The sequence below is a fragment of the Copidosoma floridanum genome, unplaced genomic scaffold (assembly GCF_036245765.1).
Source record: "Copidosoma floridanum isolate Cflo_tuat_1 unplaced genomic scaffold, Cflo_Japanese_pri ptg000035l, whole genome shotgun sequence".
Classification (NCBI taxonomy): domain Eukaryota; kingdom Metazoa; phylum Arthropoda; class Insecta; order Hymenoptera; family Encyrtidae; genus Copidosoma; species Copidosoma floridanum.
The window spans coordinates 155,679-182,002 of record NW_028321912.1 but is presented as its reverse complement, the minus strand read 5'-3'; the positions used below and the strand labels follow the sequence as shown (position 1 = coordinate 182,002).

Below are 26,324 nucleotides of genomic sequence, written 5' to 3'. Positions count from 1 at the left end.
TAACACAGTATCGACTTCTCTTTTGGATCATCAGCTCGTCAAGACAAAGAAAATTTCACTAATAGCAAATTGAAAAATATTCATCCAAAAATCATGAAAAATATCAGATAAGCGTAAAATTTGAGCTTGTCCTAGAAAATCATTAGGATTAGAAAATAGAGAAGTGCAAGAAGTAGGAACGGCAATGTCTACACACGCAAACGGGCTCGTTCGCTCGACTAACCGATCCTCTTCAGCCCCAACGATATCACAAGTGTATACTAGCAACAGGCCACCGATACCCACGCTCATTCGCAGTGTTAATTGCGCGTGAGCTGCTGTGCGAGGCCAAAGGGTTTAATGAAGCTCTCTTTCTCTCCACGCGAGCACACAGAGAAGGAAATAACATCTGGTGCGTGTGTGTATACGTATGTACTCCGCCGCGGTCGCCGCAAAGAGAATCGCTTGGATGTACACCGAAGCATGGAGGGTAAAGGGTAGAGAGGCGCAGTGTGTAGTGGTATACGTATGATGCACTGCTTTCGGCGTGCTCGGTATTAGAATGTCTTTTGTGGGTATTTCACGAGTTGATTCACTTGTGGGTTTGGTAGTGATTTTTTTTTTTTTTTTTTTAGAATAGTTTTTTGTTTGGTCAATCTTTTTTGTTATCATCAAACAAGAAGAAGTCATCAAACAAGTCTTGGTTACCGAATGATTAAAAATAGTCGAATCATCATAACAAACAGACGCGATTTCTTTAATAAAAAAACAAAAAAATAAAAAATAATCCTTGATCCCGAGCAACAACACTATCATCCGAGTAGACCGATCGATCTCCGATTTCCTCAAACAAGCTGCTGCATGCGCTTACCTTCGTATTCATATATATTCATTAATCCGAGTAAAAATCCTTTAAAATCCGCAAAGTAAACCCAAAACACGCGCGCATATTCATCATTTAAATCCAGTACCGCGTCAGTGAGCACAAACGACCGCTTTTCACCTCTTTGGTGGACCGAAATGCACCATCCTTTCGTATTATTAAACGCCTCGTACCATCATCGATGCATCGCTGAACTGTCTCATGACGGATGGTGCCATTGCGTAACCGGAACCCCCCCCCCCATACACGTGCGCGTGTCTAAGTGTATGTAGTATTATTAGAGAGACAGCCGAGTCTTTGGCTTCAGTGCATGATAATTTCGCGCTCGTTACGGGTGAAAGTTGCAGCAGGCTCTTCTTTATTGTCCGCGTGGCGCTCTTTGCATACGCGCGCGCATACGTACGTAAGAAAACGGAGAATCGTGAGATCGATAAATCCGCGGGGCTTGTAAGTTGCGAGTGTGTGTATGTTATCGAAAAGAGTCTCGTGTCTGGAACGAGCGAGGGTTTTATGCGCGATCGCAGGCTTGGAGAAGTTTTCGTTTGTGATGGCCGGTTAAGTGCCTCGTAAAGCTTCAATTTCGGTGCCATAAGTGAATACTATTTTGTTATTTTTTTGGGGGGTATCGTTTCTCCTTCGGAAAGTTTGGTAATGAGGGGTTATAGTTTATTCACTAGTTGCATTGTACTCCGGAACCTGCGAGCCACACTCTGGAAGTCAAGGGGAAAAAATTGTCCATGTTATCGAAAGTCATTTGAAGACACGCAAATGTATATCAAAGTCTTTGGAAGTCATCCAATGACTTTACAGTCTTTTGAAGATGAGAGAAATCTTCAGAAATTCTGAGAGACTAAAACATTTAAAAAGTCAATTAAAATATTTTGATGAACTTGAAAAGACCCTAAAAGTAAAAAAAAAAATATGTTCAAGTCACGTAGACAAATGAAAGTCTTTTGTGACTTTGTAATCTTTTGAAAAATTTTGAAAATCTCAACGAGACATAAGTTTTACGGAGACTTCGAAATGCGTAGCCCCTTGATTAAATTGTTCATTGTGTCGTAGATATTTTTCATAATCGCAATTCTCCTTTAAAACGAAAAAGGATACCTGAGCTGTAGGTACAAGTGAAAAGTAATGCTAGGCATGACATCCACTCATCCTTTGCCTTACGAGTTACAGTAAATTAGGTACAAAAAGACAGACTTTAAGGATATTTTGTCTCATATACGCCAAAACCTTTGGCATGATTTTTCCAAAGATTTCGCATTGAACGAAAAAAAAAAAAAAAAAAGTACGAGCTTCAAGTCGGATGCGTAAGCTTCTTTACAGAGATTCGACTCTTAAAATTCATTGTGCACGAGCGCACGTTCCGCGGGGGATTAAAACTAACTGCTTGGATAGTAAAGGACGCTTACACGCTTGTTTTACAGCTTAGCGTTATAAAACGGCATACGTATTCTCATAAGTGCTTTTTCGCAGCACAACGCAAGGTGCTGCTTCTATTGTTTCGCTTCATCTATAACTGTTACCTCCTGAATCACGTAACACGCGTGTGAATATTGTAAATACTTTTTTTTTTTTTTTTTTTTTAATGTTCAACTTTCTAAGCAGACTCTAAATTTTAAACTGTTCACTATGAGCACAAAGCGTCTTATGTAAATTCCTTGCCTCGCAAAAAAAAAAAAAAAAAAAAAATAATCAATTGACGAACAAGCATTGTACCAGCTTGATTGATCCGTTGAAAAGTAAATGAAAGTAGTTATCCTTAGGAGATTTATGGGTCACGGGACAAATCCTCGTTCTTCGAGATTTTATTCGTACATAGATTCATCTCATGGTTTACTCTAAGTGATTAAATTTTTTTTTTTCAACGTGATTTCATGTGTCTGAAACTTTTATTGAAAATTAGAAAACATGATTCTCTAAACAATTATGAAACTAAAAGTGGCAGCAGCCAAGACAAGCTAAAGTATAAAAAAAAAAAAAAAAGACAGTGAGGTGAGAAATTGTGAAATATGCTGATACATCACGTGCTGATATTAAAAATAAATGCACATTTCTTCTTTAAGAACTTCAATAAAATAAATAATTCACAATGCGCGTCTGGATTAAAAACTATTTTTTTCGAGCTAAGAATCGTTCGACAATAGCATAGTTAAGCATGGTTGCTTATCAAACGGTGCAGTCAAAATAAAATGTTCGTATATGTACGGTGTATCTCCGAAGTGCAAAACATCAAAGTCTGACCGAGAAAATCCACCGAAGCGAACAAAAGGTATATCCAGTGCAGAAAACAACAAAAAGCCGTAGACGAAATAATAAAGGGGTACGGAGAAAATAGCCCGTACTCCTCGTGGTGGCGCGCCCATCCATCTCCCCACGGAGTATAACCCGTCCAAACAACTTTGGCGCTGCTACTATACCACTGCTCTCTTCTCGTCCCTTGTCTCGGCTGGGCGCAAGATGCAAGCAGACGACGACCCTCCTCTTCCGAGTCCCATTGGATGGTAAGGGGATGGTTTTCCCCGCCAACACGTGTATTATAACAATGACAACGCGCACAAGAGACGTGGAAAAGTAAGCGATGCGGAAACAAGATACGAGAGATAGAAGCGACACAGTTTCGAACTCCTGCCGCGCGGCATCAGCGTACAGGTACTTCGCGTCCCGGAATTGGTGACAGAAGTGGAAGCCTCGGCCGGACGCGAGGAGAAAATGACGTGCCTGTTGTCTCTACGAACGAAGGCTGTTGCTGACTTTTCTTCCGAGCTTCTTTTTTCGTCGTGCTTCATATGTACGGTAAATATACCAATGCTTGGCCCACCAAAACATCGGGCCCAAAGCTTGGACACAATCACAATTTAACGATTCGCACGAATTTCTGCAGTTGTCAGAAATACTTTTTTCAATATTCGCGCTCAGAAATTACATACACTTCATTGTTAAAAGTTATCTCGGTGATACTTTTATTCAAAAATTACAAAAAGTCTTTCTAGAAGGTGACTTTGATCGGCTGGCCAGGCTTTGGGACATCTGTCAACGTAACCTCTTTTTTTGGTGCGTCCTAATAACTGGCCAATGTTAATTGTGTACAATTCATACGAATGGCCAGTTATTGGGACTTGAAGTTTCGGACACTCGAACAAGTTTTTTTTACAGTGGCCAAGAATTGGTACATTCGACCGACTCAAATAATAAATAAAAACTTTTTGTCTGTGTTTGCAAATAATTATTTATCCGGGGTACAGCTTAGGGTAGTGTCATAACTATCCAATGATACCCATTGAGACTTGAAATTTTACCTTTTTTTAAAAATATTAATGAAGTACTTAAGAAATCGGTCTGCTAAGGTGACCCAGCATTGGCACATTTACCTTATACACTTCGCCATGACTTAGCCATGCAGCCGGTATTGAAATAGAAAGAAAGGCCAAAACAAAATTAAGAAAATGGGAAGTGGTCGCTTAGCGAAATTATCGAAGTGCAACGTTGTAGCTGGACAATGTAGTCCCTTGGGAGTGAAATAGTTAGAGCGAAAAAGGGCGGAAAGTACGGAGTCAATTGAGAAGGAGAAGCACAATGAGAAAAACTGCAATGAAGAGGGATGGGGGGGGGGGGGATCAGTGGCATCAAAAGAAAAGAGCAGCGCACCCGGGCCAGCAGAGTTGCGGAAATTTGAGTAGTACGCTACGTGGAAAAGAGAGTGGGACGGGAGGTTGGGATTATAACGCAAGTTAATGGGGTGTTTGTAATTGACAGGTGAATGTGCACCGCGGGGGAGGGAGGCTCGACTTTTTCGGCTCGGTACCTCGTTAAGAGTCACGTCTTTGAATCCTTTATGCTCGCAATATTGTTATAATTAAAGATGCTTCTCTCTTGCCGCTACAACTGCTGTTTGTTGCTGCTACTTCTTCGTCATCCTCTCTCTCTCTGCCTTTGAATGCAACAACAGCAGCCGTAGACGTTGCTTTCTTCGTACAGGGCGAGGAGTTTTTTTCCCTATTTTAATTTTTTTTCATTCCCAACTACTTTTCATAATACCATGGGCGTAAGTACGGTTTTTTGTGCGCACTAACAAACGAACGGCTTTTTGTTACGTTGTGTTTGACGTTTGAGGCCTACCAAGTTGGGTATTAATTGGATACGTCGAAAATTGTATTTTACTTTTTTATTTTTTTGAGGCTGCTTTATGCAAAATCTTGGCTTCACGTGGAAAATAAATCACAAGAATATTAACTCTAAAAGTAACGCTAAGTACGTACAGTAATAATTCCAAAAAAGACGTAATTTTTACGAAGTAATCGCGATAATTTTTCTCTTTAGTGAGGAAAACTTGACATCAACGATACTATTTTTCTTAAAAATTGTCTTTGCCTTTAACTAGTAAGACAATCACCTTCCTTTCACGATAAAATAAGTCATTAAAGAAACTCTAGCACACTGGTAAAAAGTACCGTAAAATTTACCCAATGTCAAAGTGAAAATGATTGTATGAAATTTAAGGTTCCAACTTTAACTTTCTCTTCGTGTTAGGATAAAAAAAAAAAAGATTATCAATCCCTAACGCTCATTAGCTGCCATTGAAAAGAAAAAAAAGGCATTTCCACCTCGAGAAAAAGAGTCGTATATTAAATCAATTCGTCTGATAAATTATAAAACAACGCGCAGGAGGTGATGGTAAAAGTTTTAATTTACTTCCGCTCGAGCTGTGTCGAGCTGCAATGACGATTCCCTTCTCCGAGGTCGCCTGTGTCCCCCCTCCCTCGTCTCAAAACCGAGGCCCGCATAACTCTTTTAATACTCGAGCAGGTGTACCTTCCATCAATAATTCCATTCGTGTCATTCGTTTAATGCCCCTCATAACGCTGGACAGGGGACTCGCGTAAACGTCAACTTTCCGATAATTTACGGGGCTTCTCGCGCAAAGACAACAACTGACAAAGTATTTTATGGATACGGAAGGAGAAACTTGTCACCCTCTCCGGCTATGGAAACATAAGTAAGCTCGATGGTAACTTTTCTCTCCTGCAACGTAAAAAGAGGAAGGAGGAAAAAAATCCCTCTCTGATCCTCTTGCTCTGAAACTCCCGTGAAACAGAGGCTTTTGGGGAGGGGTGGGGGAGATAAAAGAGTGGAGAGGAAAGCATGAATTGAAAACGATTTCCGCGCAATTATGAAGTTTTCTTCTTCTCGGCTGTTTCAACGGAGAAGAGGAGAAAAATGACTCGCGAGTATACGTAAGAACAGCAGTCGGCTGGCGAGAGAGAGATAGGATCTCTTAATCGACTTAAAGAGGAGCCCACCGGTCGTTGGCTGGGAATTAGAAAAACGCGCTCGCTCGGACACCTCGCAAATCCGGCTCAGGCTGAGGTTCTTTTTTTTCGTCCTTCTTTCTTCGGCGATAACAAAAGCTGCAGAGACTGTACGGTTTTTGCCACGTTTTTTTGTTATCGTTTTTCTCTTTGCTCTCCAGCGTTTTTATATTCCGTAGTTCTTTTTTTCCTCTCTCGTGGAAAGCACGTATTTCAAAAGAATGAGCGAATCCATTGTTTGGGTGTACTCGTTGCTTTCTGGATTATAATGCGATGTATAACGCCATAATGAGGATGATGTCTTGTTCAGTGCGTCGAGGATTGGGTTACGAAATCCTGGAACGTTAATTTGTTTATTCGTGCAAAGGATATCTTTAGTCCGACGGATTTGTTGTTATTGTTCATTTTTTTTCATTTAGTGAAATTTTTTCAAGGAATTTTTCCCGAAGAATCCTAGCATTGTGACTCGAGCGGGTATTCTCTTGATACAATTATCCTCATCCCTTTTTTTTATTGCCTGCAGTTGTATAAGAAGTTTAAATATGTGATGAAATTAGTTATTGAGTAAAAGAATCAGCATGACAAAGAATTCTTTGACATGGCCAGTCGACGAAATGTAAGGTATATGTTACATGGAAATATAATTTAATTAACAGGACACATACGTTGTTGTGGGTTTTTCATATTACACATAAATTTTAACAAAGTTCTAGTTTATGTTAAAAAGAGGGCCTGCTTTTGTTGCGTAGATTTTGTATTTTAATAATATACAAACTAAAAGCTAGACTTTATCTTCACATGGTCTTTCCCAGTCTTATTAACATATGAGTAATACACTTAACTCAGCCGAGTCTCGTAATTAACATTGCAGATCTAAAGGTACGTATAGCATATAATTTTCTTGTCACAGATAAAATTAAATTGAGAATAAAGAAGAGATTACGCTTCAGCCCAATAAACTTTTTAGTACAAAGACTTGAATCATGTATATCATGAATTTCTCAAGATTATTATTAACATGTCTGACGAAGCTTGTGTTTCAAACATACGCCTGCGATCCTGACAAATACAGTTGTATTTAACAAATTACTCCAAAACTGTCCTTCGTAGCATTCAACTTTAAAATAGTACAAACCTCCTTCTTTAATTATCCAGAAGAAGAATGCTCTAAAAATGTACCTCAAAGAAAGCAGATTATCATCGCAACTGTTTAACGAAATTCGCGGAATTTCGTCATCTACAAATTACAGACTATGCACAGTGTAGTCGCGACGACAAGGCTGAAATTGACCCCCCCACGCTTTAAGACCAGCACCACGCTTGCACGTAGTAATCTTCCGACAAATGTTAATCTTCTTGCAAATTTTTCTTAAGACACACTTGCACTACGTCGGTGCTGGAGAGGAAAAAGAAATACTGTTAAGGTCAAAACATAATTGAATTTTTATTGTATTTTTGTACACTATCAATTATGTGTGTTCAATTAATTGTACACGACGATGCAAAGTGTATTTTTGTGCAAAAAAAATGATGTGCACAATATATTTTGTGCGCCCATTATTTGCTTTACAAAATTATCATGTGAATAAAGATATGTGTACAATTTTTAGTGCACAATACTTATGTGCACGATTCTTACGTGCACGGGACACCTAATGCAAACATGGAGATGGGTGCTTTCCAAATTATGTAACATGAAATGATATATTTCATTCGAAAAAAGTTTCATCATTTCTACCAGTGGAATATAGTGACCATATTTTATCTGATTGTGTGCTTAAAACTTGAAAAAATCTATTGGTTTTCCAATACTTAAATTCTGCACGTAAAGTAATTCCTTTAACGCAAGCAACAGTAACATACTACAAACAAGTCTGCGACCAATTCCATTTTAATTCGATTTAATTCAAACTTCAAAGCTGTAACAAATAAATCCTTAACGCAAATTCTACCAAAACTTTAATTATCACTGAACCCAAATGCCCTCACCGTCCGTCCCCTTTCCCCGTTTCCGTCACCAAACTAAACGCTAAAGGTCCCATCGCCCATCTGCAAAAACGCCCTCCCCGACCGCTCTCAAAAACCTTCCTCCTCACTCTTGAATCCGCGCTGTTATCTATTTACGACCTCACCACCCCACCCCCCTGATATACCTCTGTGTGTATTTTTCCTCGTATGTTTTACTACCTGAAGCAGCAGCATCCTCCTCCAGATCCACCCCGTGCTTGCTTTTACGGTTTCCCCCTCCCCCCTCGAACCGGCCATCTTTCGTCGTAAAGTCAGCGAAGCGCGCGCGCGGCTATTCCGGATGGTTCGCACGCGCGCGCCAGCTGCTGGAATGGCTTTTCCTCATCCGAGAGGGTAACGGGAGATATTTCATTATTGTCGTCCCCGCTTGCTCTTTGTTCCTCCCTGACTTTTCCCCGGGACTTCTCTATCGTGTATATAGTTGCCGAGAGAGAGGGCTGTTATGTCGATGAGGTAAGTTTGCGCTGACATGTATTGATTCGGAGTGACTTTTCCGGACTCCGGTGCCGAGCGAGTCTTATTTCGCGTTTGGAATGATCGGAGGGGTGTTGGGGTCTATCCTTTTCGGGAGGAGATCTTTCGTTTCGAGGGTTTTAAATCCTCTGGGTGATACTACCTTGGAACGGAACAGGAGGCTCTTGATGTGTCTTAGAGAGGAATGGTTTGTTGTGACTTCTCATGGTATTGGGTCGTTGAATAAAATAAACCTTCTGAAATAATTTGATATCTAATGTCTGCAAAAAGTGTTGATTGCACAATCAAACTAGGAGCAGGATAAAGTTCAAGGTGGCTCCAGTGATCTAACTGCTAAAATCTTTCAAAAACTTCACCCAGTTAATAAATCACAACAACATTGTATTTTTAACCCTAGTCTTATAAGGATTCAGGTTCAACAGACCTTACAATCTACTGCAAATCGTACATAAAAAACTTGTTCTATATAAAAAAATCATAAGCCTATAAATTGTTATATACGTTGTTCATGATGGCATGAAAAAAAAAGTCTTATGTTATCGCACACAAAATCTCAGAGGGATCAAAAAAACAAGTGGACTGCTTTTATAACCTAGAAATCCAGACGTTATTACAAATGTTACATGGCACACACATGTATATTACACCTGAGACACCTGCATATAATTTAATTGACGATCAAAAGATTGAAATTTAGTAGACAGTTTATGCACAAAAACTGTGGTATTTGTAAAAAATGGAATAAAACCCTCTAAAATTTTATAAAAAATGTAATGGTTAACCTTAAAAAAATTAGTTTTAACAAAATTCTTATAACTCGTAATTGTGATGAGTTAATTATTTTAGAAAAACTTGTCCGAGGCCTAAGGATATACTTATAGTAGGGATAACCGTACGTAAGACCATAACCCATGCCCCTTACTGATCAAACACAAGTGCAACAGTACATATTTCTGCAATATTTTAAACTGCACCGTGACTATTACAAAATAAAAAATAAATCAAACATTTTATGAAAATTGAAAGGAAAAAAATTGTGTGTACGATCTAACCTCAAATTAATTATAATTTTTATTTTTCACAGATATTGTACCCATATGCCTCTTTTACCTTAATTATTTTATAAATAGCGATCAACCAACCAAACACGTTTTAACGCAATCGCACGTACGCGCTCGTATACACATAGTACAAATGAAATGGTAAACTCCAGGCGTCTAGATCCCAAGCATGATTATTCAAGTTTTCATCTTTCCGCGGCCAAAGCTTATTAATACAAATATCCCCCAATACTTTTGAGGGAACGAAGCTTCTCGTGTACACGTTATATTTGCGGTTACCCTTTCGCCAGCATATACATACGTACGTATTATAGCACAGAGTTTCCCCTGCCGCGTACGGGTGGGCAAAGCTAAATAGACCGTATGTATTCAAAGTCTAGGTTTTCGGCAAACTGTGAATGCGTTAAAAGTTATAATTGTGCGCGCCCACGCAACCCATACGTCAATTCACCAGGCCCTGATCCTTCGCTAGTGTAAGTCTTACCACGCCGCGATTCAACGAATTCCTAGCGTTCAGTTTTAGTTTTTCGCGCTAGTTTTTTTTTCTTTTTTTGGTTTTTCACTTGCAGTTGTGATTTTACAATAATAATATATATATATATATCGGAAAAGGTCGCGCAATCAACGTAACTGCATCATTTTCACCGATGAATGAAAAGGTGCGTCAAAAGATTTAATCATTCCTCGTATTAATCGAACATCGTCTTCATATTTTTTCTTCTTCGTCCATTACTAATTATAACTGGCTAACGAATTCTTCCTCGATCGAGCGAAAACGTCCTTTCATACAAATAAATTACCAGGGATGAAGGTTGGGAGGAGAATATAACTCCCTTGCCGTCTGCAATTAAAGTTAGGTGGAAAGAAAAAAAGTATAAAAAAAAAATTGAGAGACTGATTAATACGAAACTTATCGAAAAAGACGATAGGAGCGCTTCATTGAGCAATGATGGAGTTGCTGGTATTCTTCGGTCGAAAGATTTAGTCGTGTGAATACGTGGCTGCCTTGCCAAAGAAATAAGCTGTTAATAGACATCCCAAAGGAACGAGTTATAATTGCTCTGAATGCACTGGATAAATGGTTAAGGTAAAGTACCCTATATTCGAACAAAAGTGTTGTTCGGACCTATATCCGGACAGCAGCGATAATTAAATAATTTTTTTACAATTTCTGAATGAAAAAATTTATTTGTAATCTACAGTATCGAATTGATTTAAGACAGTTAAACAACATAATATGTCGAATTAATTTGATAATTCATTAAAAGAAATGTTTTTTCTTGCAAATCGAGGTTTTTTGTGTTTGGCTGCTGTCCGGAAATTAGATACTACGGTTCAAACTGTACCCCATATTCGGACACACATAATCCAGCAATTCACTAGCTTACAAGTGCAAAGAAATGGTATACTATATAGTAAAATACAATGATAAATTGTTTTTTGCATTTGTTTAACAAATTAAAGCCATTAAAGTAAAATGTAACTGTATATAAAGATCTGCCATAACCTCATTTTCTCAATGTTCACCACTGTCCGGATTATGGTCCCTACGTCGCGCGTCGTAATGGGACCTATATTTGGACTATTTAGAAATGCATTGTCCGAATATAGGGGTTTTGAGACAGAATCTTTATAATTATTTTAAACAATGATCACACGGTCACAAAGAACTTTTTTTTTTTTCAAGTGACAGAAAAATTACTTTATTATCTATACGTCAACCGTCTTTTTCGCAAAAACAGCTAATTTCTTTGTGAATTTAGAAATAGTGGATTACCTAAAATTATGTGTCCGAATAGAGGGTACTTTACCTTATGATAATCTGGGGTGCCAACGTACTATAAGGATTGGAGTTGTTATGTTGCAATATTTTTGATGCGTGTTTTTCTTTTTGATAAGACTTTTAGTAACACAACTCCACAAATCAACTTCACAATATTTATCATGTTTATTTTTACAGTATCCTTGTCGCATCGTCCTATACTATCAATGATTAGATAGTTTTCTTATACGAAAGCTGTACAATGTGTCAATTTTTATGCAGGACCGAACTATACTTGACAAACAACACGTAACTTGCCTTTGCCACACATTACTAATAATCGATTCTCACGTTTCATTTTTTCTCACCTTCCGTTTTTTGTTGATATCAGCATACCTTCTTTGCAGGAAAAAAAAGTAAAAGAAAGTAAAAAAGACAGTTAGGTAATACATAAAATGATGAGTTGCATAAAAATTTAGAACTGAAAATAATATACGTACTTAAAAGTTTTAGTTTTCTAGTTCCTACTCATTTTTCTTAAGTTTTAAGTACTTATGGAGTATCTAAACATGTAGGTTTGTCTAATAATTAAAACTTCTTTGTTTTGTTTGTGTTTTTTTTTATTATTCAAATCGTACTCTAAAATAGTGTGACGCATCTTGCGCTATATTTTTTCATGTTTACTTTAAAATTATGGTTTTTTAGTTGTAGCAACTTACGATTCAAATTTTTAAGTTATCTTTACAAAGCTACCTTTGAACCAGCATAATCGTTTATAAAACGTAAATAACAAAATTCTGTATCACACTCCACATTCCGTGAGTATTTTTCCACGTTTAGAAACTCAGGATAATAGTTTTTCAATTTCAAATTACTTTTGGAATTTTGCATAACGAATCTCATGTAGATAACTATCTGCTTTTTGTCGGAATGTGTTATGAAATCTATCAGGTAAAAAATAACAAGATAGTACATAATTACTAGTTTTATTTATAGTGATTTACTAAATGAATAGTAATGCTATATTCTTAAACCATTTTTAGTGACCAAAATACTTCTAAGCTCTTAAGGTTTGATATCGTATGAAATTCACAAATATTATGATTTATTACCCATTGTAATGAGTTAAATTCAGTCCAGCTCAGTAAATAACACATAAGGTTTCATTACCAGATATTTTTGGGACAGTTTAAATACAGTTGTATACTTAATTATTAGTTTAATAATATAAACTACACGACTAAAAAAACAAAAACGATTTGTAATAGATAATAATTATTGACATCATTAATAATAACTAATTAATTTTAATAGACAATTATTTTAGTGTAGTTTTTCTCCTCAAAGGTTATCAGTTTGTCGATTGCAGAAGAAGTGAGTCTAAGCAAATAGTTTCAAAAGTAATAAAAAGAATCGTTGTGTAAAATGTAATAAAATAAAGATTTGATCAAACCTTGAAATCTGCATGTATTAAAAATAAAAAATCAAGAATATCAAAATGTGGGATTGAAATCGTCTGTCATCAAAGTTGTCTTATTTTTTTCAATAAAAGATTGACAGATTATTCTACTTATTCTTTCAACTATATCGCATTTTGTAATAGAACCCAAAAGTAAAGTTTTGTATCAGTCCACTCGCCTCCGACACGTGTTACCAATTGCCAATCGTTGCGTTTTATTTTTTTTTGTCGCACTCCTTTGTTCCACTAATTTGTAATTGGTATCCCCTCTTCGCCTCCAGGCTACGTTTTTGTCAAGTTTTTATAAATTTTCTAAGCCCTAGCGTTAGTTTCCAAAGTTATACCACTGAAATAGTAGCCACAGGCTTATAATATTAAAGATATATTCTTGACAATTTCGATATCACTCCGAATAATTTCAGTAAAGAATATAAAAATTAATTTCAAAAAAAACAATGGCAGATAAGTTACTTACTACCCAGCTATGTGTGACTGAAACATACTTTTAACTACTCGTGGACATTATATAAATGCGATGTTTTGAAAAACAGAATATTGTCTCCGGATTTTTCATTCGGAACCGAAAGTGAGCGTATGAAAATTCTCTTGTACATGTATAACACATCTACTCAGATATACATTGAATTTCATGATAATTTGAAGAGCGATAATTGTGAAAATCTGCAAACAAACACTTCTATTGTTGATAAAAAAGGAAACATGATCATCAAAAATAAATGTAAGCTAATCAAACTGATTGATAATTTGTGGTATGAAGGGCGCAGCGATATACTAGACAACGAAGATTATGTCCTACTTAGAGAAACGATTGATTATTTTACAATTTTGTGCAAAGTCACTTACTATACAAAAATAAACTACAGTTTGGATGGTTTAGAAAACAATTCTGAAGAGTCATCAGCGTTGGTTTTAAATGCTTTCCAACAGTAATTTGAAGCCGAGAAATTTTGCGATTTTACCATTATTGGGCCGAGCCAAAAAAAATTGCAGACTCACAAGTTTGTCTTAACGGCGCACAGCCCGGTTTTTGCCGCACTTATCGACGCCGATATAAGAGAAAAAAGGGAAAATTCCATAGGAGTTCCAGATATAAAGTACGAAGTGCTGAAAGAAATGTTGCGGTTCATGTACTCGGACAAATTAAATAATTCAAAAGAATTGAGTGCCGAAATGCTGCAGGCAGCAGATAAATACCAGATAACAAGCTAAAAAGGTTATGTTTGTTGAAGAGTATGAACATAAATAATGTAGCCAAAATTTTGAATTTGAGTTACTCCCTAGAACTTCGTGATTTGAGGAAGGAAGCAATAAAATTGAATAAAAATTTTTCAAAAAATTTCATCTTCTTTTCTCTGTAACCTAATATATCTTATTCAAAAAATACTAAGGAGGATAGGACATAACATGTATATTAAAACTAAATGATAAGCTATAACTTACGATAAGTACATTATTTCATCTCTTGCTCGATACCCAACCAGTATACTTAATTTCAACATTATACGACTATATTCTGTAGCTTCGTTTATTTCTAGCTTTATTTGCATCCTTAAAGACTAAGAAGAAAAAAACCTTTAATTTATATTATGAACTTAACGATAAGCAAACAAACATACAATGAGCATAAGAATGTTTCACCCCTTTGTCAAATACTCATTAAGTATACTTAACTTTAACATTATATTTACGATACATAACAATTTTCCACAAAAAGTACGTATAATATGTTTGATCTTGTCAAAAGAACAATTGAGAATGAAAAAACATTAGGTTCATACTATTAAAGAAATAAAAGAGAAATCGTCATATTGAAAGTGTTTTTCTGGATGAAAAATTAACGGATCGTATGTTTTTAGCGGAGATTTACTTATTTATGAAGCAATATAACAAAGTGGAATTTCTGATGTTATTTATTCGTAGCTACATTTAGGTATGTTGTCATAGTTTCTTTGTCGCATTACACAGCGAGAGGTACCACATAGTTGCGGCCACACATGCTTTTGTCGTACTCCTGATAACATTTCTGAGCCCACAGTATTAGTTCTCGACAGACTATCAACACTTAGATACTGAACTACTAATCGTAACACGTATTCCAAATTTCAATCAATACGGTGATAGTTAGCTTATACACGTTGACAAAGCATGGCACAGCTCAATTTTTAACAGTTCGATATCGATTTAACTTTGTTTAGTGAACAAAATTGAAGCAAAATTTAAATAACTAGTTGCTTAGTAAATGGAGCAAAATGGAAATTAGATCATTTACTACTCAAATAGGTGTGACCGAAAGTTTGAAAAATACATTCAACTATTCATGGAAACTAAGTAGATGTGACGTCCTAGGTAATATGCTGAAATCACCAAGTTTTACCTTAGGAATTGGGCGTAAGAGTTCGAAAATTCATTTCTACGTGTGTGAAAAATTTAGCAAAGTATTAATTGAATTTGAAAGAATAAAAAAAAGTGATCACGAGAAATTAAAAACCAAGACCTCCATTTGTGATAGAAATGGGAGAATAATCATCAAAGATAGACTTCTGCTAATTGAATTACTGGACCAACATTATGGAGGAGAACAACGCTACTGTATACTCGATAGTGGTTCCAATACTTCATTGATGGAAACAGCTAACAATTTTACCATTTTGTGCGAAATCACGTTTTACTCGAAAATTGATTACACAGTTGATAGTTTGTCAAGCACTTATGAAGATTTATCGTCATCGGTTTTAAATGCGTTCGAGCAAGAATTTGAAGCCCAAGAATTTTACGACTTCACAATTATCGGGCCATGCCAAAAAAAATTGCAGACTCATAAATTTGTCTTGGCGGCGAACAGTCCAGTATTTGCGGCACTTATCAAAACCGATATGAGAGAAAAAAGGGAAAACTGTGTGGAAATCCTAGATACAAGGTATGAGGTACTGATCGAAATGTTGCGTTTTGTGTACTCAGCCAAAGTTAATAATTTAGAAAAATGGAGCTTTGATCTCTTATCTGTAGCAGAAAAATATCAGATCGATGGCTTAAAGAAGTTGTGTTGTGAATACATTTTGAAAGAGATCACCATCGATAATGCAGCAAAGGTTCTGAATTGCAGTTGTATCTATAGGATTATTGATTTAAAAAAAAAGGCAATACAATTTATTAAAGCCAATGTAGAAAGTGTCGTCAAAACCGAGGAGTATAAATCACTGGATGAACGGTGTATAGCAGCAGATATCATACGAGCTCTAGCTGTATAACAATAAATTTGTTTTTGTTCTACGAATAACTTTTTTTTATTATTTAATTGTTTATTCCAACGAGACCATCTGAATCCTTCGAAATGTAAAAATAAAGATAGCGCAGTTTTGTATGAAAAGGCTTCCTGCTTATTAAAAATTTACTATCACATTTTCAACATAACTAAGGTAATGAAAATGTTATCTTATTGACTACGAGCACATCTTAGGTAGTGCAACCAATGCTGGAGCACAGTACTAAATTTACCAGCATGAAATCATTGGATCTTACGGGATTGGTCCTATTTTAATTAATTACAATGATATAATAAATTTATGTGGCAATTGTAGATGGAACTGGCACTTTTTACAAGACATTGGTATACTTTATCTGATACTAAGTAATTCTTTTAAAGTTATTAATACATTCTCTTTGTTACACAGCTAAAATTAATTCCATATTAGCCAGGCAAGGTTAGTTAGCTCATTAGATGTGCCGTGTATACGTGTAGGTATAGCTCACACGAGCTGTTTACCTGATGAGCTATGTTTCTCTTATTTTCTCGTTCTTCTACCCATTTATTTTCTCTTCAATAATTTTTTTCCAATAATCCATTCTAATGTCTCGTAAAAAGTATCGGTTCTCAGTAAAAAGACTCAATACTTTTATGCTGGCAAATTTGGTACTCAGCTCCTGAATTGGTATCGCCACCTGAGATGTGCTCGTAGTCAATAATTTTATTGGCAACATATCTAAAATTATTCCAATCTTAAGTTCTTTTATTTGTGGTTCATTACACATTGTTTTCTTTAATTGTGGTATCAGACAGTTCTGGACACTTTTTTGAGATAACTTAAAGAGCTTTACATTCCTTAGATTTCTTCACTCGGATTAATTGTTGTGTTGTTCAATGGTATCAGTCTCTTTTTTAACATTCTTGAATCCTAGCATTACATCCAAGTGGCCACTCCTTCGTCAATAATGTTTACTATTAACGAAATAATGTTAACCCAATTCTTAATCAGATTGTCTTTATTTTTACATTTTAATATATTTACCATTTGTTATTGTATACTGATCTTTCCAGTAAAAAGCGGTAATCGTAGTACTCTTCATTTAACTCAACTGAACGACCCACGGGTACTGGAGTCTTGGTAACTGAACCTCAAAATATGATGAAAAATGTGAATTCCAACCATATAAATCTCGAGACTTATTCAAATCTTGTAACTATCGTCTCTAAATAACCCCTTAACCTCGAAACCAATAAACTATAACCAAATATTGATGGCTTAAAAAAATTATGACCTTAAAATCTACATTTTTCAAGACCCAATGACTAAATAATTTCATTATATTTGCAAAGGTAAATATCAAATTTGGACTGAAAAGGAAGTTTGTCGGATTGGGGCTGAGCGATAAGCCCCGTTTTAACATGGTGTCAAATTCGGGCTTAGGTTATGTTTTATTATCGTGGTTTTTCAAGTGATATTGAATTCAAGCTGGGTCACTGATAAGCGTTATCATACGTTACAGGATCTTCTTTGTTTATTTATGCCCACTGTCTCGAAACGTTACTTGTTACTTATTTTAATTTAAACATTGTACTTCACTGACAGCTTACTACTCGAAGATTCATATTAAATTTATTGTTACGACGATGGAGTTCCATATTAGTGAAAAGGGGTGACTAGTGATTCATTTGAAAAAATACACGTATACGTTTAAGACAAACTTGTGCGACAAAGCTAATATTTGGGGCTGTCAGTTTTATTTAGGATAGAGCTAATGGGAAAAAATTAAAAATTTTGGGCTCAGTAAAGAGTACAAAAAAAAGGACTCTGAAATTCGAGACTTGCTCAAGTGCTTCTTCGGACTACCATTTTTGGATCCTAATGATATTGATAATTACTTCACAGACGATGTAATGAGCATTATGCCAAAGGATCCGACGGTTGAAGAATTTCGCGACTACATCTTGCATACTTATATTTTAAAAGAAGCTTAATATCCACCAACATGGGTGAAATTTTCTTGCATTCTTTGTCACACAACAAACAACTGCGAATCTTTCCATTCGCACATATAGAGTGAAATGTACGTATTCGTCTTACCCGAATTTTTTTTACATTCAGGACAGTTTTTAAAAGTATACAAGCAGAAGTATATATTAAAATTGACGCAGGAAAAAGAAATTTTCTTGAGAGAAGATATGATAAATTATTAACAAGGAAAAACTACTATTAGAGTTCATTAACAATGTTTCTAAAAATTGTTTACCAGTATCCTTATACATATATATATAGTTTGAGGGTGTTATCAAATAAGTGTATATGATTTTGAAATACCTATATTTATTTTATATGGAAAGAATAGTTTTTTAAACACGAATTTCGTCCGAAGTCTGAGTTCGACACTATTTATCAAAATGGGGCTTTTAGCTGAGCCCCACTTTGATACTAATTCTATCTTTTTTATTCGACCAGCCTGAATTCAACATCGGCCGTAGCAAACACTTGCTACTTAAACTTACATATCGGAAACCATCAACTAACAATTATTTAATTGATGTTGCTATACTGATCTTAAAAGGTTAACAACAATACATAACCCCACATCCCTGCACAACCCAATAATCCTACGAGCCTAAAACTCCACAGTTTTATAAAATCTAGTAAAATCATTACCCTAAAAGCCTCAATGCAACAATGACAAAACTCGAATGGGGGACAATACGAAATATTTTTTGTGAATTTACTCATAAACATATGTTGCTTACGCCTATTAATAGTCGATTGGCCTGTCATATTTTTCTTTGTCGCGTTTATTTTCTACTACTCTGTTATCATCACTACCACATCTTTGCGGCCACACATGCTTTTGTCGTACTCCTGATAACATTTCTGAGCCCACAGTATTAGTTCTCGACAGACTATCAACACTTAGATACTGAACTACTAATCGTAACACGTATTCCAAATTTCAATCAATACGGTGATAGTTAGCTTATACACGTTGACAAAGCATGGCGCAGCTCAATTTTTAACAGTTCGATATCGATCCAACTTTGTTTAGTGAACAAAATTGAAGCAAAATTTAAATAACTAGTTGCTTAGTAAATGGAGCAAAATGGAAATTAGATCATTTACTACTCAAAAAGGTGTGACCGAAAGTTTGAAAAATACATTCAGCTATTCATGGAAACTGAATGGATGTGACGTCCTAGGTAATATGCTGAAATCTCCAGGTTTTACCTTAGGAATCGGGAGTAAGAGTTCGAAAATTCATTTTTACGTATGTATGAATTTGTGCAGAGTATTTATTGAATTTGAAAGAATAAAAAAAAGTATTCACGAGAAATTGAAAACAAGTACTTCTATTTGTGATCAAAATGGGAGAGTAATGATCAAAGACAGACTTCTGCTAATTGAACCGTTGGACCAACATTATGGGGGAGAACAACGTTTCTGTATACTCGATAATGGTTCCAATAGTTTATTGATGGAAACAGCTAACAATTTTACCATTTTGTGCGATATCACGTTTTATTCAAAAATTGACTACACTATAGATACTTTAGCAAGCAGTTTCGAAGATTCAAGGACATCAGTTTTGAATGCGTTCAAGCAGCAATTTGAAACACCAGAATTTTGCGATTTCACGATTATCGCGCCATGCAAGAAAATATTGCCAACGCACAAATTCGTCTTAGCTGCGCACAGCCCGGTTTTTGCGGCACTTATCAAATCTGATATGAAAGGAAAACGTGAAAACTGTGTGGAAATCCTAGATACAAGGTATGAGGTGCTGATCGAAATGTTGCGTTTTATGTACTCAGCCAAAGTGAATAATTCAGAAAAATGGAGCTCTGAACTTATATTTGCAGCAGGAAAATATCAAATCGATGGCTTAAAGAGGTTGTGTTTGGAAAATCTTTTGAAAGAGATCACTATCGAAAATGCAGCCAAAGTTTTGGATTGGAGTTGTATCTTTAGAAGTCATGATTTGAAAATAAAAGCAATACAATTTATCAAAGGAAATTTAGAAAGTGTCGTCAAAACTGAGGAGTATAAGTCACTGGATAAACGATCTACAGCAGTAGAAATCATTCGTGCTCTAGCTGTATGATAATAAAATTGATTTTGGTACTACTCAAAACTTTTTACATTATTTCCGATCCTACCCTTGTAAATTATTGAGTCTAACAAAGATAGCTGAATCCTTCCACACCTATAATTATAAAGAACTTGCAATTTAAATTTATATAGCTCCCATTTTTCAATAGTTTCTACCATATTTTAAACATTACTGGCATAATTACGAAATTTTTTATTTTTTTTTAATTTCCAGACAACTAACGTCTCCCTTTTTTATTTAGATTTTATATCTTTATTGTGATAAAAAGATCAACGAATTCTTAAGGATAGAAAATTTTTTTCTTTTAGTTTTGGTGTTAATAATTCAGATATATCTTTTGAAAGCCATGAAAAAATTCATAAACGTTGGCGGACCACGTAACTACATGGTGAACCGTTATCTTATAGAGATGCTTTGGATTTCGAGTTTTTGGCAAACACTAGTGAGATTCAGATTTCTTTATTTTATTTTAAATGAAAGTTATTTCTAGAACGTTAATTGATGTCTTAAATTTAAGGGTTTTTAGGTTTTGAGGGTTTAAGGTACTTGGTTTGAACATGGTTAGACTTTACGTTTTTAGTCATATTTTGAGGTTAGGAAAAAATACTGACGTAATAAAGCAAAATTAGTTGAGGATACTGTTCAAACGAACCCAAATATTTGCTATTCTTTTAGCTTAGTTAAGGGGGCACCTTGTGGTTCTGTGTTATTTCTATCTTAATAACTTTTAAAAATTAAGTATCAAATACAATGTCACGGTATTCTAAAAACTGTACAAGTTTTTTTTTAGTAAAATTATTCATTAGCTACTTTAAAATCATCCAAAAAACCGTTTGTTATCTGTACTTTCAAATTTTCCTCGTTAGGCAGTTTTTTAAATAAAACATTATCATCCATTACGTTAATCACTATTTTATTGATAATGAAATTTCGAATCAGCGATCTAGTCGATAGTGAGGCAGAAAATATTATTCGGTAATATTTATCGGTTTCTATAACTAGGGGGCTCTGCTCCCTGGCTGCTTCGGGCGCCAACTTCACAAAATGCTAATTTTGTTTGTAATTTTTCAAAAAATTTCACACAGAAATAATTTATTTCGAATTTTTTTATTTCCATGCTCGTATATGTCCTATACTAATTTAATTTATTTTTCAACTTGATGTTCTCAGTATTATTTTTCTGCTTTAAAAACTACATGATTCGTTTTAACCAACTACGTCACAAAATTTAAGATGAAAAAATACTTTCAAAACTAGCGCTCATTTAAGGCAATAACCAATCAAATGTAATCCAGTAATCACTAACCAATGCTATTAGGGCTTCATTTTAAAGCCAAGAAACTTTTAAAATAGGATGAAGCTCTTTGATTCTGTATTCTTTATTTTAAATTACAAAAATGACTATTTCAAAAACAAATTGAAGCGCTTGCATGATGTGATTATACTATTTTTATTCTTTTTCTTTGACAACAAGCACATTTAATTCAACTCTGCACCTTGGAAAAGTGAATTTACCTATGATCAGAATACACTTTTTCACACTTAATGTATACTTAAAAAAAAAAAAATTATTTTTTTATGTATTCCTCATTAGGTATATGGAAGAAGAAGTCGGTATCCTTTTCACGTCTCTCTCTTTTACTTCGAGCCTTTACCAGCGCTGTGTAGAACGGTGTCAACACTCGAACCCTCTTGAGATTGTTTCGTGCCGATAAAAAGCGCAAAAACTTTCCTCTCTGTCCTTCGATCAAAAACGAGGAAGAAAAAAAAAAAAAAAAAAAAAAATGAAATTCCAGAATAAAAGACATCCACCCCTCTACAAAGTTGCCGCTCTTTATCCCATCCGCTGTAACCCTATCTTCGCATTGAGCACTTTTTTTTATCCGTCCACCAACACCTCGTGGAAGAGTAAAAAAAGCCCCAACTGGGGCTATATGCATATCGTAAAACAACAACAACAAAAGCAACCTACCGGGTATCGACTTGCCGAGGTCCAAGTACGCGCGCACCGACGGGCTGAGGAATCCGGGCGGTACGACCGGCGCCTCGTTCGTCGGATTGTTCCGTTCGTCCACGTCGTCCTCGTAATAGTAGTCGTCCTCCTCCTCTTCGGCCTGATGCTGGCGCTTCTCCTCCTCCGGATCCAGGGGCTTCGCTCGCTTTGTTACTCGGCTACTACTGACTCCCTCGTTGTCGCCGCCTCCCTCCCCCTTGTCGTGCTGCTGCATGCCACCTGCAACGTGACCAATCAACCATATCAGTTTACGAGTACTGATCCCCGGGTTTCTTTGTCATGGGTATAGGATCGAGGCAGGTTTTTTTAATGCGGTTGTTTTTTCATGGATTAAGGGAGGCTGATGCCTCGAGTATTCGGTTTCCATGATCTTCGTCATTGGAAGGTCTGAAGCTCGATTTGATTTGAATTATGCACTGAGAGATAAAAATAATACAAATTATAGAGAAAAGAGTAAAAATTAACATTCCGTTCAGTTAATCGAACGCAAACTGGCAAAAAAGGAAAATGTTATTATTTTTAACAGTAAAGATTATTACAAAAGTAAAAATTATGGTTACATTAGTAAAAATTATGGTTAGAACAGTTAAAAATTTCGATGCGGAAAAGTAAAATTTATTAACCGATCCTTTTAAGGTTGACTGTTCCAGCATGGTGATTTTTTTTACTGTTCCAACCATAATTCTAAATACTCAAACTATAATTTGAACTGGCAAAACAATAATCTTTACTATTAATTACCGTGCGGAATGGTACTTTTTGCTGGAATTTCTCTATAATTTTATTATTTTTTTCTCTCAGTGTGTTAGATTATTGCGACAAGTGACTGATAGACTTTTTTTTTCTTCTAAAAGTAGAATATTTAAGGATAAAATAGTATTGTTTGGTCTTTCGGTTGGTTACTGTTGAGTAATGTATTGTTTAAAGTTATAATTATGAAAAACTCTCAATTAAATCTAGAGATTACCTTCAAATAAAAAAAAAGATTTTTTTTATTAAAGGGAGTGTACTACTATCCGCTTGTTGATAGGAAATTTTTTTTACCTAAGTACAACTTTTTGTTTTATGGTTGCACCATTATTGCTTAATCTCATTTCACGAAATTTATGTGCTTGGCCACTAGAATAGTGCTCAATCTAGTATCTAGTAAAGTTTAAATGCTCTAATGACGATCTCAATACTTTTTAGGCTGAAACACACAGCCAGACGTGTAAAAAATGATCCATAAGATCTTGAAATAGCTACATTTTAGTTTCTTAACTATACGCTTACAACTTCAAAGTAGGCATCTTTAGTTTTGTTAGGCAAATGTACGATACGCAAAAAACTTAATTTCCAACATCTCGACATGAACGAAGCTACTATCGTAGCAGAAGCAGCATCTCTCAAACAACATCCGTACACGAAAAATAAGACGAGGTCGAAGAAAAGCCGGTCGGGGGGGGGTAAAGAAGGGTGGGTGGCAAAGAGGCGAGCAGTACAAAGCGCGTTGCAGCGTCAGATCGCTTTGGTGCCGTTAAAAGACCTTCCCCCCCCTCCCGTTTTCCGAGCTAACTGGCAAACGAACAAACGCCACAGCTATCGCTTCCTCCGTACGCGGGTGAATACAACCGATTTCTCTCCGTAAGAAGCAAAGGAAGTCTGTCTGTATACTTTTTCTCCTTATTTTTCGCGCTCTCGTTATAACTTGTTATGTACTGCTTGCGATAAAAAGCAGGTGTACGACTGTCAGAGGATGAAATTGAAAAAAAAAAAACGAGAGCGATGTTGAAGTCAAAGTTGTCGTCGCGTCACGCACGTGTAGGTATATATACGTGTACACGCGAATTTACAAACCGTTTGCGAGCCGGGCGCGCATTATTAATGGAGCGACGAGCAGCTTTATTACCCTCCTCCTATACTCCTCCCGGGAGTACTGGAAATTGCCCAGTTTTCCAGCTCATCCTGTATATTTTTCTTTCTTTTTCGCTGTCTCAGTCTTACGAACGAGAACACGAGGTAATAGCTCGCGAGGGAAAGAGGAGTATACGTAAAAATAGCGAGAGTCCCGGTAATTAAGAGGCAACCCCGTACACAACGCAGTCTCGTATCTGTGTTGCGCGCGCCCCACCTTCGCCCGAGTTTTCAATTGCTGGGGCGTGTTTTATTATTCCGGCAGGATTCGACGAAATTGACGCGGAGAAATGGCACGGGCGCTGTTATATTGCGCTGGTGTACCTACCGTTGCACCAGCTCCGGTTATAGTTGGAGGGGCGGTGTGCCTTCCCCTCTGGTCCCGGGGAAATCAGGATCTATTGTGGATCTTGCGATTCGGCTTTTGATAGCGGAACAAGAGCGAGAGGCTGCAGTGCTGCTGGGAAATTGAGTAATTTGTTTGCGAATCTTATGAACTCTTTTGTTTATTTTTATGAAGAAGAAGGGGCAGGTGGTTCGGAGATGAAACTATTTTTCCTCGTTATTGACAATTTGAGCTTGTTTAAGGTCCGTCCGGGTTGTAGGATGGATGGATGGTCGAGAGACACGGTGTGGTGATGATCCCTCGGTACTGGCTTTGATTCATACTTTGCCAAGTAAAAAAAGGTACAATCTTGATTTTGAGTTCATAAAAATAAAATTAATGGTAATAATAAACACATCAATGAATTCTTTTGTTTCTATTTAATGACGAACACTACAGTTTTTATTTAACTATGGTTTTTCCACAACTGAGGACTATTGTATGAAATTTTTTTGATGATTAGAAATAAAAATGCACAAAACAAATTTATCTTCCCATCTGATACTTTTGCTTTTTTTCATAACATATCAGGACGTTCATGAACCTATATTAAAGTAAATCAATCAAAAACAGCTTTTGAAAAAGTGATTCAAGTCCATCTATTTGCGTCCTGGGCGGTGTAGAAAAATTAATCAAAAGTTAAAATTATTATCATGTTTCATTCACATAATAAAATTGTGTGAGGAGGATTTAACCACAATTTGATGAGGTTAAAATAACGTAGAAATACATTCGATTTTTCCTTATTTTGTGAGGGACTGTGAGGGGAAATGAAGGGGCGTTAAGGGGCTTACGTGGAATGCCCCATATATATGATATATAGAGATATATGTACAGCTTGCAAACAGTTTTGACTAATAAATCATGCAATTCAAATCACGAGAACATGTGCACGTGTTCGCGTAAATTCGTTTAATTTATGCTGATGAATGGCAAATTGCAAATTGTGCGTTTGCACGCTGCCCTTGATGTAATACACGCTCTAACTTTACAGAAATTAAATTTCAGGTGTTGAAAGAATATTGCCATAGTTGCCACATGATATATCTAAGGATATCGCTGTTTTAACTTAACAGATTCTTGTAATCACATTATGGTCAAACGTACGATACCACCAAAATATGTTGCATTTTTCCTACCGAGGATGCAGTTTACGTCCAAATGTTAAGAAGAACGCTTCGAGATGAAAAAATACGTCATTTTACATTAAAATAAGTTATTAAGTCCACATACATCTAGATCATCTGTTAAAAGTGAAACACACATTTAGGTTAGGTCGGTCTATTTACATCTTAGCGTGCATCGTCGCGATCAAAGCAATGAGGGTTATTCTACCGTAAGATGGCGATAGTTTGCTCATCTAAGATTTCCACAGAACTACAACTATATATGTATTCGATGTATAGATAATGTTAGGTAAAAATCTTACATGGGTACACTATCGCCATCTGACGGTAGAACTACCCTCATTGGGAGATGTTATTTTGGAGTAAGTATAGTTGGAGCGCATGAAAAGCTTAGAGCTAACTCTAAAAAAAATAAATTTGGTAATCGCAGTATTATCGGAGCCGGCGCGATAATTTGCGTAGTTACGCACAAGATGGCCGCACACTCGTACTGCTACATAAAACACGGGGGCATTCGCAATTCGAAACAACCAGAAATCATTTGTGTTAAGTTATTACTGC

At 36.0% G+C, this 26,324-nt stretch overlaps 3 protein-coding genes across 3 annotated transcripts in view; 2 read left to right on the top strand and 1 right to left on the bottom strand.

Moving 5' to 3' along the window:
• The window catches only part of qin (tudor domain-containing protein qin), a 264,240-nt gene that overhangs the window by 146,062 nt on the left and 91,854 nt on the right, over positions 1 to 26,324 (top strand). The window lies entirely within an intron of this gene.
• Positions 1 to 26,324, bottom strand: part of LOC106640921 (uncharacterized) — a 62,862-nt gene that overhangs the window by 3,188 nt on the left and 33,350 nt on the right. Inside the window, exon 2 of the mRNA XM_023389864.2 lies at positions 22,317 to 22,577. Coding sequence (XP_023245632.1) covers positions 22,317 to 22,577 — 261 coding nt within the window. The remainder of the gene's footprint in view (positions 1 to 22,316; positions 22,578 to 26,324) is intronic.
• Positions 15,229 to 20,335, top strand: LOC149373162 (uncharacterized). Its single transcript, XM_089597696.1, has 2 exons — positions 15,229 to 16,221; positions 19,316 to 20,335. The coding sequence occupies exons 1-2, from the start codon at positions 15,229 to 15,231 to the stop codon at positions 20,333 to 20,335; spliced, it is 2,013 nt and encodes a 670-aa protein (XP_089453822.1).